At 44.4% G+C, this 14,638-nt stretch overlaps 1 protein-coding gene across 9 annotated transcripts in view; it reads left to right on the top strand.

Moving 5' to 3' along the window:
* The window catches only part of fip1l1a (FIP1 like 1a (S. cerevisiae)), a 108,876-nt gene that overhangs the window by 2,658 nt on the left and 91,580 nt on the right, over window positions 1-14,638 (top strand). For 4 of the 9 annotated variants that reach the window (XM_070870036.1, XM_070870024.1, XM_070870031.1 and 1 more), the window contains exons 1-4: window positions 2,830-2,860; window positions 3,911-4,245; window positions 4,499-4,544; window positions 11,042-11,105. In XM_070870036.1, coding sequence (XP_070726137.1) covers window positions 4,134-4,245; window positions 4,499-4,544; window positions 11,042-11,105 — 222 coding nt within the window. In that variant the 5' untranslated portion in view covers window positions 2,830-2,860; window positions 3,911-4,133. Of the gene's footprint in view, window positions 1-2,829; window positions 2,861-3,910; window positions 4,246-4,498; window positions 4,545-11,041; window positions 11,106-14,638 lie in introns of those variants that run through there. The other 5 variants (XM_070870047.1, XM_070870044.1, XM_070870038.1 and 2 more) reach the window with 2 other exon arrangements.

Raw genomic sequence — 14,638 nt, 5'->3', positions numbered from 1 at the left:
GTGGCCCTAGAAATAGTGGATGCATTGGTGGTCATTTTCCAACATTCTATAGACTCTGGATCAGTTCCTATGGATTGGAGGGTAGCTAATGTAACCCCACTTTTTAAAAAAGGAGAGAGAAAACAAGGAATTATAGACCAGTTAGCCTGACATTGGTAGTGGGGAAAATGTTGGAATCAATTATTAAAGATGTAATAGCAGCGCATTTGGAAAGCAGTGACAGGATCGGTCCAAGTCAGCATGGATTTATGAAAGGGAAATCATGCTTGACAAATCTTCTGGAATTTTTTGAGGTAACTAGTAGAGTGGACCAGAGAGAACCGATGGATGTGATGTATTTGGACTTTCAAAAGGCTTTCGACAAGGTCCCACACAAGAGATTGGTGTGAAAAATTAAAGCACATGGTATTGGGAGTAATGTATTGACGTGGATAGAGAACTGGTTGGCAGGCAGGAATCAAAGAGTAGGAATAAATGGCTCCTTTTCAGAATGGCAGACTGACTAGTGGGGTACCGCAAGGTTCAGTGCTGGGACCCCAGCTATTTACAACATATATTAATGATTTAGACGAAGGAATTGAATGTAGTATCTCCAAGTTTGCAGATGACACTAAGCTGAGTGGCAGTGTGAGCTATGAGGAGGATGCTAAGAGGCTGCAAGGTGACTTGGACAGGTTAGGTGAGTGGGCAAATACATGGCAGATGCAGTATAATGTGGATCAATGTGATGTTATCCACTTTGGGGGCAAAAACAGGAAGGCAGATTATCTGAATGGTGACAGATTAGTAAAAGGGGAGGTGCAACGAGACCTGGGTGTCATGGTACATCAGTCATTGAAAGTTGGCATGCAGGTACAGCAGGCGGTGAAGAAGGCAAATGGCATGTTGGCCTTCATAACGAGAGGATTTGAGTATAGGAGCAGGGAGGTCTTACTGCAGTTGTACAGGGCCCTGGTGAGGCCATACCTTGAATATTGTGTAGTTTTGGTCTCCTAATCTGAGGAAGGATGTTCTTGCTATTGAGGGAGTGCAGCGAAGGTTCACCAGACTGATTCCCAGAATGGCAGGACTGACATATGAAGAAAGACTGGATACACTCGGCTTATATTCATTGGAATTTAGAAGAATGAGAGGGCATCTCATCGAAACATATAAAATTCGATGGGATCGGACAGGTTAGATGCAGGAAGAATGTTCCCGATGTTGGGGAAGTCCAGAACCAGGGGTTACAGTCTAAGGATAAGGGGTAAGCCATTTAGGACCGAGATGAGGAGAAACTTCTTCACTCAGAGAGTTGGTAACTTGTGGAATTCTCTACCACAGAAAGTTGTTGAGGCCAGTTCATTAGATATATTCAAAAGGGAGTTAGATGTGGTCCTTACGGCTAAAGGGATCAGGGCGTATGGAGAGAAAGCAGGAATGGGGTACTAAAGTTGCATGATCAGCCGTGATCATATTGAATAGTGGTGCAGGCTCAAAGGGCCGAATGGCCTACTCCTGCACCTATTTTCTATGTTTCTATGATACGAGGTATCACCTATGATGATGATGATTATATGGTGTTATGTGCAGTTTGTTACTATATAATACTAAGTGATCTTACGTGGCTTTGTGCAGGGTTTGTGTGGAACCAAGCATGATGTTTAGCTGCTAAGATGGATGTGTCTTTAATCTAGTTTGTCCCTTTAAGCCCACTGCACATGTACACTTTGCATGCTGACGACATCCAGATCTACCTCACCACCACCTCTCTCAACACCTTTGATATGTCATGCTGCTTGTCCAACATCCAGTATTGGATGAGAAGAAATTTCCTCCAATTAAATATTACTGCAAATTCAAGTTTCCTAGCCACTGACTCCTGACTCCTCCCTGGCTAATGTTTGAGGCTGAGCAGATGGTATGCAACCTCTATGTACTATTTGGTCCCAAGCTGAGCTTCCAATACCATGACCGCTGACTTTCACTTCCATAATATCACCCATCTCCACCCCTGCCTTAGCCCATTGGTTGCTGAAATCCTCATCCATGCATTAATTACGCCCAGGCAAGACGATTCCAATGTTCTCTTGCTCAGCGTCCCATCGAAGATATACTTGAGCTGATCCAAAACTCTGCTGTCCTTATCCTGACCCACACCAAGTCCCATTCACCCATCGCTGACCTACATTAGCTCCCAGTTCAGCAACACCGCAAATGCTGTTTCAGCAGTCTGAGTCGGCCCGAGGATGCACTCTATTTTCCTTTAGGCACCTTTCACCCATCCACTGCAGCACCTGCCATTAGCTCTGCTAAAGCAATAATCTTTTTAGCTTTTTAAAGCACAAAGAGCTTATACTATTAGCACAATAAGCATTTTAATAGCGCTTTAACTGTGGAATCATCAATAGATTCCACAGTGCTACCTTTGGAAATTAGGAGGATCTGATTCATATGTCTGTATATAATAAATAAAAATTAAGGTGCGAACAAAAGCATGGCTAAAAGGTTATGACAAAATGAGTGATCAGTTAGGATGTTTTAAAATAGAGATATCAATAAAATGTGATGGTAGAAGTGTTAATACATTAATGAGAAATGCTTGCTCAGTGCAAGACTTAATACATGACTCGCAGATCTCCTCGGGCAAGTCAGAGGATATGCTTAAGATGCAATGTATCATCAGGGCCACTGATTGTACAAGTCAATTATGTTGAGATTTTTACTGTTGCTTTGAGAATTCCATTACTTTGTCCATTATTCTGTGAAACCATAATCAGTGACCTTTATATTATATATTCCTTTACCTATGTATTTAATGGTTTTTATCTTTTACCATTTTTAAAGCAGAAGATAAACTGCAAAACATATCCAGTTGAAGGTAGGTCTCTGGTATTTAGTGCGCTGGGGTGATATTGGGCTTTAGTGGCACTTGTGGGGGGAGGGGAGTAACATGGGGTTTACTAGATCCGGAGAGTGGAATGTGAATTGTGACATCTGAAATGTGACGGGACGCTTTCAGTAAGTTACGCAGGATTTCAATGTATTACTAGCAGATTTCCTGTTGTGTTTCTCCACGGTGAATTAGATACTGTGATATCAACAAAGTGTCACAGGAAGTGTGTGATGTACATCAATTGATAGTACTCTCGCCTGAGTCTGAAGGTTGTGGGTTCAAAGTCGCACTCAGACAAAATCCAGGCTGATACTCCAATGCAGTGCTGAGGGAATGCTGCACTGTCGCACGTGCCATCTTTTGCATGAGACGTTAAACCCCGTCTGCTCTGTCTTAGGTGGACGTAAAAGATCCATGGCACTATTTTGAAGAAGAGCAAGGGAGTTATCCACTGAAAGGGGAGACTAGAACTAGGGGGCATAATCTTAGAATAAGGGGACACCTATTTAAAACTGAGATGAGGAGGAATTTCTTCTCTGAGGGTTGTAAATCTGTGAACTTTGCTGCCTCAGAGAGCTGTGGAAGCCAGGACATTGAATACATTTAAGACAGAGATAGGCAGCTTCTTAACTGATCAGGGAATAAAGGGTTATGGGGAGCGGGCAGGGAAGTGGACCTGAGTCCATGATCAGATAAGCCATGATCGTACTAAATGGCGGAGCAGGCTCGGGCCTTATGGCCTACTCCTGCTCCTATTTCTTATGTTCTTGTGTCCTGGCCAATATTTATCCCTCAACCAACATTACTAAAACACAGATTATCTGTCATTATCACATTGCTGTTTGTGGGAGCTTGTTGTGTGCAAATTGGCTGCTGCATTTCCTGCATGACAACAGTGGCTACACATCAAAAGTACTTAGTTGGTTGTGAAAAATGATGTATAAATGCAAATTCTTTTTATCTGTTTCTTATACAGAAAATGCTTTTTTAAATCCACCCTATTGTGTCACAATCCAAAACGGTTACATTTTGCAGGTGTATTAAACCGTTGCCTGCAGTCTGGCACTGATTGACCTCTTTCCTGGGCTCCCATCACCAACCCTGACTGGCACTACCAAAGGCACTGAGTGCAGGCGGCTGCTTCCGGATCAGAGGTCCCTGCTCCGCTGTTGAGTTTCCTGGGTTAAAGGTCAGTTTCGGAGCGAATCTGCGCATTGAGGAGAACCGGTGACGGAGCAAGCAGAACTAGGCCCAAATCATGGACACGGCGATCAGCACCACACCGACACTCATGTCAGCAGACGTGGAGAACGAGGTCGGTGCGGGCAATGCGGCAGCCGGCGAGGATGAGGAGCAGTGGCTGTATGGAGGTAAGAGAGCTGCAGTCTGCGGCCTGGCCGCTCACTGCCGGTTAGCGAGGCGGTAAAGCGCGGCCCGGCCCGTGAGGGTCGCCCTTCGGCTTAATCAATCTGCGGCTCGGGGCCCGGCCTCGCCTATCCCACAGCCCGTCGGTCAGTCAGCGTCCAGAAGGTTCAACACGTCGGCAGACTCCAAACGGGAGCCCGACTGTCGGTCAGCGTCTTTCCATTTGATCTTTTTAACCGACCGTTATTTTGATTGCAGATGAAAACGACCCAAATAAGCAGGAGGAGGAAGCGCCTGTTGACAGGTGAGCGATTTCATTTCTTAACGTGTGGCCCAGGCCTGTAATCGATTGTTTTTCTTTTCTCCTTTCCGCCGTGTGTATAATTTTACTTTTTAATAAGGTGCTTTGTTTCTCAGCAATGCGTTTATAAAGAATTTCTGTCCTCACTTTGTGTGAACTCTGATTCAGCTTATGAATTTGTGCAGAATTGAAGGCACCTTCTGAGTGTGCAATGATGTTTACTAGTGCCTGAATAAGTCGTATATTTTAAATCGGATTGTATGAATAGTACTGTTTCAGGGATCGCATTTTTGGATTCTGTTTGTTTCTAATTGTCCATTCGTTTATGAAAACATTTCAGTGTTTTGGGACCACGTTACATATTTGTATCCATTTTTCTGTGTAAACCAAAGCTGGTAGTCTTGGTCATAAACTATGGTTCAGTTTTTGACTGATTTGGAGCAGAACCAGAAAGTCTTGGCCTTGTTTACCAATGTCAGCTGACTGGTTATTCTCCCAGCAGCTTGTCTGTTTGTTTTGAGTTGTTCCCATTTAATTTTCTTCTGTCTTCTGAAGTCAGATGTGTTGGGGTTCTCCGGTACCAGCTGCCTTCTGGTATCTTGTCCAAGTGACTCAAATTTATGAATCTACATGGGGAATGTCTGTAGGTTATTCACCATGGACCATCACAGCCAAGCCTCATTTGTTTTTTTATGACATCCACATGCATATTTAACAGTCACCAGATAGCGAAGGACAGCACACATCCTGGTGATTTATCTTTTCCTCTTCCCCACTTGTAGGTACTAAAGTCAATTGTACTGGGTCTACAGCCACACTGCCCAAGACTAACAAGCCTCTAGCAGACGAGATTGAACCTGGAACCTACTTGGTCTCAATGGCTTAATACCCCACAATCAGTGGGCATATATTTGCCAGTTGAACCATTGAAGGAGTTTGAAGATTTTTTTTTTGTTCAGGCACCAACTTGAGGAGTGTAACTAACTTTTTAAACTGTCCAGTTCTTAAGAGAATATACTTAACTCTAATCCTGATTTTAAGCATAAATGTTTATGCAATTGCCTTCTCTTCCTAGATTCATGCTGAGCTGCGGTTCTGCAGTACTGGCCACTTTGCCCAAATGCTGATTCTGCAATGAGCATCAGACTGTACAATCTGAGAGATATCACTGCTAAGCCATACCATATCATCAGTTGTGCACTTTCCAGTTGGAATCCTAGCTTTGTTTTTCTCTTGCTAGCCCAGTGTTGTTGAGCCCAATTGTATTATCCTTCCTGTAGCCTAAATTGAGAATTCAATATAGGACCTGTGTGGCTCAGTTCCATTTTATGTAGTTCATTTACCAACAGAGTAATCAGGCACATTCATTTTAATTGCTTGAATATGTTGAGTATTTACATCTCAATCCATAATGGAACTGCATAAATAAACCAGGTCAGAGTCAGTTGAACAGTAACAACTTGCACTTTTAAGAAGATGCTACATAGGAAGCTTGTTGATAAAGTTCAGGAACATTGTCTCAAAGGGAATATGGCTCTATGAGTAGGATGTCCATGCTTTTATTACCTCCAGACTCATCTACTCCAATGCTCTCATGGCAAGCCTCCCATCTTCCACCCTCCGTACACTTCAGCTCATCTGGTACTCTGCTACCCGTATCATAACTTGAACCAAGTCCTGTTCACCCATCACCTATGTTAATATATTGTTGGAAATTGGCTGCAGAACGGAAAAAAGAGTAATTGTTTTCAGACTGGAAGGATGCAAACTCTGGTACACTTCAGGGTCTATTGTGCTTTTTGAATATATTTTAATGACCTGGGTTTTTATATGGGGGGAGTGGGGGGTGTGAAGAGAGAGAGAGGGAGGGATCACTATCAGAATTTGCTGACTGCATAACAATAGGTAATATGGTTAACTATGCAGAAGACCATGCAATTTCAGGAGGATGTAGACTGGTCAGATAAATGTCAGGTGAATTTTAATACAGAAAAATGGTGGGGGGATACATTTTGGGAGTAAGAATGAGGATCTGTCTGTTAATGGTAAAAATTTAAACGAAATAAAATAAAGACTCTCTGGTCTCGAATACACATCTTTAAAAATGAGATGGCAAGTTAATAAATGGGAACCTAGTTTTTATAGGTAGAGGCAAAGAAGTAATTGTTAACCAATACAAATCATGGATTATATCACGGTTGAAATATTGTGTCCAGTTTTGGATACCCTACTTTAGGAATGAAATGAAGACCATTGAGAGAGTACAGAAGGGATTTTCTGTGATACCAGAATGTGAAGTTTTATTAGTAAGGAATAACCAAAGAAACTTTGGAGCTGTTTGACGAGAACTGAGAAGGTTAAGAAGCATTCTGATAGACATGTTCAACATTGACTGGTTTTGAGATGGTGAATAGACACACACTATTTCCACCGATAAAGGTTAGTATTTAGATGGCATAAACTGAAGATCATCACTAAAAGGAGAGATTCAGAAAAAAATATTTACTCAGCAGGTTTTTAGGATATGCAATGTTCTGCCAGAAATAGTGTTGGAAGCAGAATCTGTAATTGCATTTAAGTGGATAAATATTTTGAAAAGAAAAGAATTAAAAGAGATATAACTAAGTGGATAACTTTTTAGTCAGCTAGTGTAGGTATGGTGGGTTCCGTGGCCTTTCCCTGTTTTGTAAAGTTCTAAGATTCTAAAAATCTGTCGGCTCAAATGTGGGCAGTCAGTTACTTCTAAAGTCTTTTTTTGGGGAAGAAAAGTTTGAAATCCTTTTTTCTGGGAAAGAACTGAAGTGTGGCTGCAAAACAATCCAGAACGTCCATCTTTCTTTGAATACAGTTCATCCTCAACACACAGTTTCCTCCTGTTGCACCTTGATTCTTTTTCAAATGAGGCGAATTTAGAGTTTCCTATTTGAATGTTTTTTGCTACATCTTCATGTCAATGTGTTTATTTTTGTTTTATGTTTTCCAACCCCCCACCCCACTCCATGCATTTTCTATCCAAATTACTCCTTTCCTAACGTACTTAAGAATTGGGAGCAAGAGTACGCCGTTTGAGCAGGCGCGAATGGCTGATCATTCTATAAGATCATGGCTGATCTTTGACCTCAATTCCACTTTCCCGTCCTATCCCCATATCCCTTGATTTTCCTATAGACCAAAAATCTACCGATCCCAGCTGTCAGTATACTCAACGACTGAGCATCCATGGCCCTTTGGGGTAGAGAATTCCAAAGATTTGCAGACCTCTTGAGCGAAAAAATTCCTCCTCTGAAATGACCGACCCTTCATCCTGAGACGATGCCGCTTAGTTCTGTACTCTCCAGTTAGGGGAAACAACCTCTCAACATCTACCCTGTCAATCCCTCTCAGAATCTTGTATGTTTCAATGAGATTGCCTCTCATTCTTCTAAACTCCAGAGAGTATAAGCCCAATCTCTCTTCATAGGACTATCCTCTCATCCCAGGAATCAATTTAGTGAAGTCTTTGGTTCCCAGCAATTCTTTGTACCTTTTACAGATGTATGAATCTAGACAGTGATTGTCAGCAGGGTATTTGACAATGGAAATCGAGGCTCTGCCTTTGACTCGAGTGTTGTCGACTCCATCCCGCAGCACGCCACCCGCCACTAACTCAGTGAAACTCCAACGTTGCACGAGGTAAGCAAAGCCATAAAACAGCTTAAGAATAGCAAGGCTACGGATGAGGATGGAATCCCTGCTGAGGCACTGAAGTATGGCAGAGAAGCGCTGTTGGCGTGGATACATGACCTCATCTCTCTCATCTGGAGGGAGGAGAGAATGCCGGGAGATCTCAGAGATGCATTGTTTAAAAAGGGGACAAGTCCGACTGTGGCAACTACAGGGGAATCTCCCTGCTATCAGCCACTGGGAAAGTTGTCGCTAGAGTTCTCCACAATCGTCTTCTCTCTATGGCTGAGGAGCTCCTCCCGGAATCACAATGCGGATTTCGTCCCCTATGGGGCACAATAGACATGATCTTTGCAGCGTGACAGTTGCAGGAAAAATGCAGGGAGCAGCACCAGCCCTTATACATGGCCTTTTTCGATCTTACAAAGGCCTTTGACACTGTCAACCGTGAGGGTCTATGGAGTGACCTCCTCCGTTTAGGATGCCTCCAAAAGTTTGTCAACATCCTTCGCCTGCTTCACGATGACATGCAGGCCGTGATCCTTACCAACGGATCCATTACAGACCCAATCCACGTCCGGACCGGGGTCAAACAGGGCTGCGTCATCGCTCCAACCCTCTTCTCAATCTTCCTCGCCACCATGCTCCACCTCACAATCAACAAGCTCCCTGCTGGAGTGGAACTAAACTACAGAACGAGTGGGAAGCTGTTTAACCTACACCACCTCCAGGCCAGGTCCAAGATCACCCCAACCTCTGTCGTTGAGCTGCAGGATGTGGACAAGGCCTGCATATGCGCACATTCATAGGCTGAACTCCAGGATATAGTCAATATATTCACTGAGGCCTTAGGCTTAACATCCGTAAGCAAAAGTCCTCCACCAACCTCTCCCCGCCGCTCAGCAATGCCCTCCAATCATCAAGATCCACGGCATGGCCCTGGACAATGTGGACCATTTCCCATATCCCGGGAGCCTCTTATCAACAAAGGCAGACATTGATGTGGAGATTCAACATCGCCTCCAGTGCGCCAGCGCAGCCTTTGACCGTCTGAGGAAAAGATTGTTTGAAGACCAGGCCCTCAAATCTACCACCAAGCTCATGGTCTACAGGGCTGTAGTAATACTCGCCCTCCTGTATGGATCTGAGGCATGGACGATGTATAGAAGGCACCTCAAGTCGCTGGAGATATACCACCAATGATGTCTCCGCAAGATCCTGCAAATCCCCTGGGAGGACAGACGCGCCAACATCAGTGTCCTCGACCAGGTTAACATCTCCATTATTGAAGCACTGACCACACTCGGATCAGCTTCGCTGGTCAGGCCACATAATTCGCATGCCAGATGCTTTATGCGGAGCTCCTTCATGGTAAACGAGCCAAAGGAGGACAGAGGAAACGTTATAAGGACACCCTCAAAGCCTCCCTGGTAAAGTGCGACATCACCACTGACACCTGGGAGACCCTGGCCGAAGACCGCCCAAGGTGGAGAAAATACATCCGGGAGGGCGTTGAGATTCGAAGAGCTCAAGGCAAAGAGCATGAAGAGGCCAAGCGCAGGCAGCGGAAGGAGCACGCGGCAAACCAGCCTCACCGACCTCTACCCTCAACGAATGTCTGTCCCACGTGTAACGGTCTGTGGCGCTCGTATCGGACTGTTCAGCCATCAAAGAACTCACTTTGGGAGTGGAAGCAAGTCTTCCTCGATTTCCGAGAGACTGTCTATGATGATGACAATGGAAAACATTGCATGTCTCAATTTTCTTCATCTGGTGTCTGCGCTGATGCAGTTTCTAGCAGGCATATCGAAATAGAAATCTGGAACCTTGGTTAATTTCTCCCCTCCCCTTCACCTCCGGCGGTATGACAAACCCAGGTGAGACTGACTAATTTAGCACAGAATGGGGATTTAATCTGTGACTTTCTGGCTTGTTTGGTTTATTTCCGCATCCCACGGTATATTTATGGGATATGCATGAGGCTGTCAATGGAGCGCATTGCATTGCATTTCTGCAACCTCCTTTTAAAAGATCAACTGCTGTACAAGACAAAATCTGTATGTAGTGGGGTTGGGTGAAGTGTACATTCGTATATTGTGTGTGTCAAGAAATTTTAAAACCCAGCACCCTCTCCACAATTTGAATAATATAAAGAAAGACAGAACTTGCCTTTTATATATTGCACCTTATTGTATCCTTGGGGAAATCTCTAAGTGCTTCTTCACATCAGTGAATTACTTACGAAGTGCATTAGCTATTGCTATGTGGGCAAACAATGCAACGGGATCCCAAAAGACAGCGGATGAGATCAATCATCAGTTAATCTTTTTAGTGGCATTGGTTGAAGGAGGAACATTGGCCAGGGCACCTCTTGTAATAATGTCTTGGGATCTTTTATGTCGATCTGAACAGGCGGACGGGCCAATGTTTAATGTCTCCTTTTAAAGATGCACTTCCCACAAAACAGTACTCGATGCTGCATTGAAATGTCAGCCTAAATAAATGTACTGAAGTTTTAGAGTGGGTCTTGAATGCACAACCTTCTGACTCAGTTGAGAGTGTTACTATCTGAGACAACCTGATGTGTTCATTTGTAGCATATGTTCCTTCAAAAAAACGAGGACGTCCACTCCAAAAGTGTGGAATCTGACACTTTCAATTCGGAAGTATTTTGCCAATTTTCAATCTTCTTTGTACCAAAAGTGTTACATTCTGAAACAAGTTACGTATGTATGTATGCTATTTTCATGTTTGAAATGTGTATTTCTTCCTATCTGCTTTTCTGTGTTGGTTGAAACATATCTTGGGGTACTAATAGTTTATTTTTCTCTTTTTAGTGCCGATGCACCTGCTCCAACTGTTGCTGTACAAGAAACTAGGGGTAATGGAGTGATGAGAATGGTAATTTTTCAATTGACTTTTATTTTTGAGGTTAAGACCATCAAAGTAGATAGTCAAGAAACAATTGCGTGTCTTTGGAGAAAGAAGAGATTGTGGCAGACAGGTGGGTTGTTCTACTTGTATATATTTTTTTAAAGGATGGGCAAGAAGTTCTTGCATTCTTAAATCGTGCAGTTTCTGTAGAAGAGAGGCCAGGGTTATTGCCCTGTTTCTGACTCTGCTATTCCTCCTGTTAGATGACTACTGTGAGGGAGGTAACATTCCACTGGGAATCTCTCTGCCCAATTTAATGCCCCATTCAGTTCCTCCCAGTACAACATGGCTAAGATTAATGTTATATTTTTTGGATTTTTTTACCATATTTCCATGGACAGGATTGAGATATATGTTATTTTAAAATGTGTTTCAAGTTAATGTTGACTTTAAAGGATCAGCAGAGATGGTACAATCTATTGGGTTTCACAATGCCTGAATTGGCACCTTGGAAACAATGAACAATAATTTGATGGTCTAGCAACCGTTCGCACTCACTGATGCTGTGGCAATTGTATTCATTTGAATTTAGCAGAGCTCATTGCCATGTTAGCGGGAGGCAGGGTAATTAATTTTAATTTACATGGTCTACAGAACAGTACTGATACCCACCCTCCTATATACTGTAGGCACCTCAAAGCACTGGAGAAGTATCGCCATCGCTGCATCTGTAAAATCTTGCAAATTCATTGGCAGGATAGGCACACCATCAGCATTCTCTCTCAGGTCAATATCAACAATAACTTTTATTTATATAGTGCCTTTAACATAGTAAAATGTCCCAAGGTGCTTCACAGCAATTTTACAAGACAAAACAGATAAAGTTGACACTGAGCCACATCCCCAGCATTGAGGCATTGACCACGCTCGACCAGTTCCGGTGGGCGGGCCACATTGTCCACATGCCCGTTGCTAGACTCAAGTAACAAACACTCGATTCCGAGATATGTCACGTCAGACGAGCCCCAGGAGGGCAGAGAAAACGCTTGAAGGACACCCTCAAAGCCTCCTTGAAAAATGTCCCCACCGACTCTTGGGAATCCTTTGCCCAAGACCGCTCAAAGTGCAGCAGGACCATCCGAGAAGGTATCGAACATTTCAAGTCTCTTCGCCAGGAGCACGCGGAAGCCAAGCACAAAAAGCGGAAAGAGCGTACGACTAATCAAGCACCCTGGCCACCTGTCCTTGCAACCACCATCTGCCCCACCTGTGACAGACTATAGATCCCACATTGGTCTCATCAGTCTAGAATTCATTTGTGTGTGGAAGAAAGTCAATCTCGACTATGGAGTAGTGTCCTCAAATTCGGCTGCCCTCAAAAGTTCGTCGTCATCCTTCGCCTGCTTCATGATGACATGCGAACCGTGACCTTAACCAATGGATCCACCACAGACCCAATACACGTGCGGACCGGGGTCAAGCAAGGCTGTGTCATCGCACCAACGCTCTTCTCGATCTTCCATGCTGCAATGCTCCATCTCTCCCTCAATAAGCTCCCCGCTAGAGTGGAGCTAATCTATAGGACAAACGGTAAATTGTTCAACCTCCGTCGCCTCCAGTCCAGATCCAACGTCGTCCCATCCTCTGTCATTGAATTACAGTATACAGACGACGCTTGAATTTGCGCACACTGAGGTCGAATTCCAAACCATCGTCAACACCTTCACCGAAGCATACGAGGGTATGGGCCTCACACTAAACATCCATAAAACAAAGGTCTTCTAGCAACCTGCCCCCACCACACACTACTGCCCCAGATTTATCAAGATCCATGACTATGCCTTGTACAACGAGGTCCATTTTCCATACCTCGGGAGCCTATTGTCAACAAGGGCAGACGTCGATGACTAAGTCCAACACCACCTTCAGTGTGCCAGTGCAGCCTTCGGTCGCCTGAGGACGAGGGTGTTTGAAGACCAGGACCTCAAACCCGGCACCAAGTTCGTGGTCTACAGAGCAGTAGTGATACCCGCCCTCCTGTATGCTTCAGAGACATGGATTATGTACAGCAGGCACCTCAAAGCACGGGAGAAGTACCACCAACGTTGCCTCCACAAGATCCTGAAATTCATTGGCAGGATAGGCACACCAAGGCAACATCCCCAGCATCGAAGCATTGACAATGCTCGATCAGCTCTGATGGACGGGCCACATCGTCCATGTGCCCGATACTAGACTCTCAAAACAAGCGCTCTGTTCAGAGCTCAGAAGTGGTAAGCAAGTTCCAGGTAGGCAGAGGAAACGCTTCAAGGATACCCTCAAAGACTCCTTGGAAAAACAGAAAATAGGTGTAGGAGTAGGCCATTCGGCCCTTCGAGCCTGCACCACCATTCAATAAGATCATGGCTGATCATTCACCTCAGTACCCCTTTCCTGCTTTCTCTCCATATCCCTTGATCCCTTTAGCCGTAAGGGCTATATCTAATTCCCTCTTGAATATATCCAATGAACTGGCATCAACAACTCTCTGCAGCAGGGAATTCCACAGGTTAACAACTCTCTGAGTGAAGAAGTTTCTCATCATCTCAGTCCTAAATGGCTTACCCCATTATCCTTAGACTGTGTCCTCTGGTTCTGGACTTCCCCAACATCAGGAACATTCTTCCTGCATCTAACCTGTCCAGTCCTGTCAGAATTTTATATGTTTCTATGAGATCGCCTCTCATCCTTCTAAACTCCAATGAATACAGGCCTTGTCGATCCAGTCTCTCCTCATATGTCGGTCCAGCCATCCTGGGAATCAGTCTGATGAACCTTTGCTGCCCTCCCTCAATAGCAAGAACGTTCTTCCTCAGATTAGGAGACCAAAACTGAACACAATATTCCAGGTGAGGCCTCACCAGGGCCCTGTATAACTGCAGTAAGACCTCCCTGCTCCTATACTCAAATCCCCTAACGATGAAGGCCAACATACCATTTGCCGCCTTCACTGCCTGCTGTACCTGCATGCCAACTTTCAATGACTGATGTACCATGACGCCCAGGTCTCGTTGCACCTCCCCTTTTCCTAATCTGCCGCCATTCAGATGATATTCTGCCTTCGTGTTTTTGCCCCCAAAGTGGATAACCTCACATTTATCCACATTATACTGCATCTGCCATGCATTTGCCCACTCACCTAACCTGTCCAAGTCATCCTGCAGCCTCTTGGCGTCCTCCTCACAGCTCACCGCCACCCAGCTTAGTGTCATCTGCAAACTTGGAGATATTACACTCAGTTCGTTCATCTAAATTATTGATGTATATTGTGAATAGCTGGGGTCCCATCACTGAGCCCTGCGGCACCCCACTAGTCATTGCCTGCATTCTGAAAAGGACCTGTTTATCCCGACTCTCTGCTTCCTGTCTGCCAACCAGTTCTCTGTCCACGTCAATACATTACTCCCAATACCGTGTGCTTTAATTTTGCACACCAATCTCTTTTGTGTGGGACCTTGTCAAAAGCCTTTTGAAAGTCCAAATACACCACATCCACTGGTTCTCCCTTGTCCATTCTGTTA

The sequence above is a fragment of the Pristiophorus japonicus genome, chromosome 2 (genome assembly GCF_044704955.1).
Source record: "Pristiophorus japonicus isolate sPriJap1 chromosome 2, sPriJap1.hap1, whole genome shotgun sequence".
NCBI classification, from domain to species: domain Eukaryota; kingdom Metazoa; phylum Chordata; class Chondrichthyes; family Pristiophoridae; genus Pristiophorus; species Pristiophorus japonicus.
Note: the sequence above shows the minus strand (reverse complement) of the source record. Positions and strands in the feature narration are given on the sequence as shown.